The sequence below is a fragment of the Scatophagus argus genome, chromosome 1 (assembly GCF_020382885.2).
Source record: "Scatophagus argus isolate fScaArg1 chromosome 1, fScaArg1.pri, whole genome shotgun sequence".
Lineage (NCBI taxonomy): Eukaryota > Metazoa > Chordata > Actinopteri > Scatophagidae > Scatophagus > Scatophagus argus.
In genome coordinates, this window is record NC_058493.1 from 377,162 (window position 1) to 381,156 (window position 3,995).

General features: G+C 51.8%; 1 protein-coding gene across 1 annotated transcript; it reads right to left on the minus strand.

Annotated features, from left to right (window-relative positions):
* Nucleotides 1–2,391: 2,391 nt before the first annotated feature.
* LOC124064391 lies at nt 2,392–3,995 on the minus strand. Its single transcript, XM_046398818.1, has 5 exons — nt 3,804–3,995; nt 3,486–3,504; nt 3,053–3,402; nt 2,686–2,977; nt 2,392–2,568 (listed from the first exon to the last, which is right to left on the minus strand). Exons 1-5 carry the CDS (start codon nt 3,993–3,995, stop codon nt 2,492–2,494), a joined length of 930 nt encoding a protein of 309 aa, XP_046254774.1. The 3' UTR covers nt 2,392–2,491.

Here is a 3,995-nt window from a genome sequence, read left to right on the forward strand (position 1 = left end):
TTTTTCCTCGCCACTGTTGCCAAGTGCTTGCTCAAGGGGAGTGTTGGGTTCTCTGTATTACAACTTAATTAAAGAGTTTGGTCTAGACCTGCTCTAAATGGAAAGTGTCATGAGATAACTTTTGTTGTGAATTGGCGCTATATAAATAAACTGAATTGAACTGAACTGAATTGAATGTGCACATTGACTTCTAAACACAAAGCTGATTAGAGTGTGTGATTAGAAACAGAATGAGCTGGTTAAAACCACAGCGAACGAGCTCCTCGTTTCATGAAAGATATGACATGTTAGAGAAATTAGAAATTCTTAGACTTCACAAAACCAGTCTGTGGTCCTCTGGTGAATACAGTGGAATGATTGCTTTTAAAAGTATTGTGTGTGTGTGTGTGTGTTTGTGTGTGTATGTGAGGACAGAAAGCTGTTTACACGGTCATGCTAAGACCACCCGCCTTACTTATGGGGAGAAAATGCAAGTCCCCACAACGTAAATCATTAAAGACTCGCTTGACTCGCTTTAAGGTTAGGTTTGTAAGAGTGATAATTTTTTCTTTAGGTTGAGGTTATGATTAGATTATGGTAAGGTTTAGGATTAGGCGAATAATGTTTATTGTTATGGTTAGGTGGGGGTTAACCCTCTAGGAAATTAATGTAAGTATATGCAATGTCCCCAAAGTGATGGAAACAAGATTTTATGTGTGTGTGTTTGTGTGAGTGAGTGTGGGGGAAGGGGGGGAACAGTACAAACAAAAGTTTTGAATAGCCTGGCTTTCTCCATCCAAATAAAAGGCAGCAGGCAGCAAAGCACGGATGAATAGAAGAAAGCAAAGTAAGAGAGGAGGCTGTGTGCTGCTCCGGCATGCAGCCTATGAATTACCACAGCAGATGGTGTCTGTGCGTGTGTGTGTGTGCGTGTGTGTTTGTAACACAAAGAGCCCAGGAAGTGGTGGATGAGTGACATGCAGAAGCACGAGCCACAAGTCTTCTTGTCAATCACAGTTTCTTTACTGCATCTTTGTCTGTCTGACTGTCACCATCACTCACAGGATTCAATTGTCTGTCTCACTGTCACCATTCACCAATTCAGATATATCCTGCCCGTCTACTGCCATCAGAATCAGAATCAGAAATCGGAATCAGAAAAGACTTTATTGCCATGTAAGTGAAGAGGTTTCACATTACTAATGTGAAACTAATAAAGAGCTACACTGCCTGTCTCACTGACATCAGTCATGAAGACTATACATTATATGTCTCTCTCCATCATCAGCTGCCAAAAAACATTTTGTACTTATGTTAAAATTTGATATTGGAATATTAATTTCTCTCTCTCGCTCTCTCTCTCCCACCCCCTCTCTCTCTTTCTATCTGAAAGCTATTCCTTTGGGTAAATTATTATCTATTACCTGAAAGAGACAAAATTTTACAAAAATGGAATTAGTTGACTCCAGCAAACATCAAGAAGCAGCGCTCTCAATGCTTGCTTCCCAACTCACGGCCTACGGCTGTCTAGCCCTGAGAGATTTTCTGGGGAGTCCGGTGATTGTAGACAATTTATCACTCAATGTGAGCTTCATTTTGAGTTTCACGCCACAGCTTTCCCCTCAGACCAAAGCAAGATTGCTTATATGATTTCGTTCATGTCTGGTCAAGCAAATGCCTGGGCCACGGCTGAATGGAACTGTCATTCAGCCATCTGCAATTCTCTGCCTCTTTTTGTGGAAACTCTTACTCAGATTTTTCAGACCGTTGCTCCTGGTCGAGAGTGTCAAGATAGGTCGGCGTCGCTGACGCAGAAATTAGCTGAACCCCGATGCAGAGTCAAAAAGAGCTGGCAGGCGTAGTGGAGGTCCAAAAAACAAATGTCTTTATTTAAGAAAACAAAACCTAACTAAAACAAACTCACACTTACTGTGACTGTGGGAAAATAACTCCTGGCATGGCATGGAAGGGCATGGCATGGAAGGACATGGCAAAAAGCTCCTGGCATGATACTAATGACATTCAACGCTTGGACAAAGGTGACTGGGAAGACAAGGACTAAATAGACAAGGTAACGAGACACAGGTGACACACATCAGGAGGGAGAAAGCAATCAAGAAAACTAAAGCCAAGCTACAAGAAAACAGGACACACAGGGGAAGTGACGCTTTTCAAAATAAAACAGGACATGACAAAAACCTTGAACATAATACATGGAAGCACAAGACACACATGGAACATGACACATGGACTCAAAAATCAAAAACAAAGCATAACCAAAAAACCAGGCATGACAGAACCCCCCCCCTTAAGGGACAGATCCCAGATGTCCCTAAACCACGAAAAACAAAGTCAGTGCTTCAGCCCTGGTGTAGGGCATTGGCCCAACTGGAAATCTTGGACGAGCGGCCCCAGTTCAACACCCAGGTGGGGTGTGACGTGTCAGGGGGTCTGCCCAAATGCTGGGCCAGGACCCAACATGAGGCCTCAGGCGGTCTGCCTGAGTGCTGGGTCAGGGCCAACGGCCGAACAAAGAACCGCCTCTGTGGCGGCCCGACGAGGCATGGAGACCTGACGAGACGTGGAGACCTGACGAGACGTGGAGACTTGGTGACCTGGCGTGGAGACCTGACGAGACGTGGAGACTTGGTGACCTGACGTGGAGACCTGACGAGACGTGGAGACTTGGTGACCTGGCGTGGAGACCTGACGAGACGTGGAGACTTGGTGACCTGACGTGGAGACCTGACGAGACGTGGAGACTTGGTGACCTGACGTGGAGACTTGGCGGCATGACGTGGTGACCTGACGAGACGTGGAAACTTGGCGAGACGTGGAGACCTGGTGGCAAGACGTGGTGACCTGACGAGACGTGGAGACTTGGCGGTAAGACGTGGTGACCTGACGAGACGTGAAGATCTGGCGACGAGACGTGGTGACTTGGAGACCTGACGAGGAGACCGGGTGAGACGAGGCGTGAAGGCAGACAGACCCAGCCCTGGAACAGTGGGCCGCGGTCCATCAGCTGAAGCATGGGGCCCTGGCGTAGTTTGGGGTGCTGGTGGACCCAGACCTGGAACAGTGGGCTGCGGTCCATCAGCTGAAGCATAGAGCCCTGGCGTAGCTTGGGGTGCTGGTGAACCCAGTCCTGGAACAGTGGGCTGCGGTCCATCAGCTGAAGCTTGGAGTCCTGAGACGGCGGGTGGCCTGGTCCGTGGGGCCGGGACAGGAACAAAGACCTCCGCGGCGGCAGGCGGCCTGGTCCGCGGAGCAGGTACAGGAACGGAGACCTCCGCGGCGGCAGGCGGCCTGGTTCGCGGAGCAGGGACAGGAACGAAAACCTCCGCGGCGGCAGGCGGCTCAGTCCGCGGAGCAGGAACAGGAACAGGGACAGGATCGAAAACCTCCGCGGTGGCAGGCAGCCTGGTCCGCGGAGCAGGTACAGGAACGGAGACCTCCGCGGCGGCAGGCGGCCTGGTTCGCGGAGCAGGGACAGGAACGAAGACCTCCGTGGGGGCAGGCAACCTGGTCCGCGGAGCAGGAACAGGTACAGGAACGGAGACCTCCGCGGCGGCAGGCGGCCTGGTTCGCGGAGCAGGGACAGGAACTGTGACCTCCGCGGCGGCCGGCAGCCTGGTCCGCGGAGCAGGAACAGGTACAGGAACGGAGACCTCCGCGGCGGCAGGCGGCCTGGTCCGCGGAGCAGGAACAGGGACAGGAACGAAGGTCTCCGTGGCGGCAGGCGGCCTGGTCCGCGGAGCAGGAACTGGGACAGGAACTGTGACCTCCGCGGCGGCAGGCGGCTCGGTCCGCGGAGCAGGTACAGGGACGAAGATCTCCGCGGCGGCAGGCGGCTCAGTCCGCGGAGTCTGCACCGGCTGTGGGAAGCCTGTCGCTGGGTGCAGGCCTCCCCTGGACCTCAAGCGGTGCATGTGCACCTTCCAGAGGTGGCCCAGACTGGGAGGGGGCCTGATTGCCAGTCTGGTGCCCCAAAACAGAGACTCTGCGGGGTTCAT

Coding starts and splice junctions, on each gene's coding strand:
- LOC124064391 (XM_046398818.1), bottom strand. CDS start 3,995: ATGAACCCCGCAGAGTCTCTGTTTTGGGGCACCAGACTGGCAATCAGG. Junction 2,978..3,052: donor ACCGCAGCCCACTGTTCCAG/GTCTGGGTCCAC, acceptor CCACTGTTCCAG/GGCTGGGTCTGTCTGCCTTC. Junction 2,569..2,685: donor AAGTCTCCACGTCTCGTCAG/GTCTCCACGCCA, acceptor ACGTCTCGTCAG/GTCTCCACGTCTCGTCAGGT.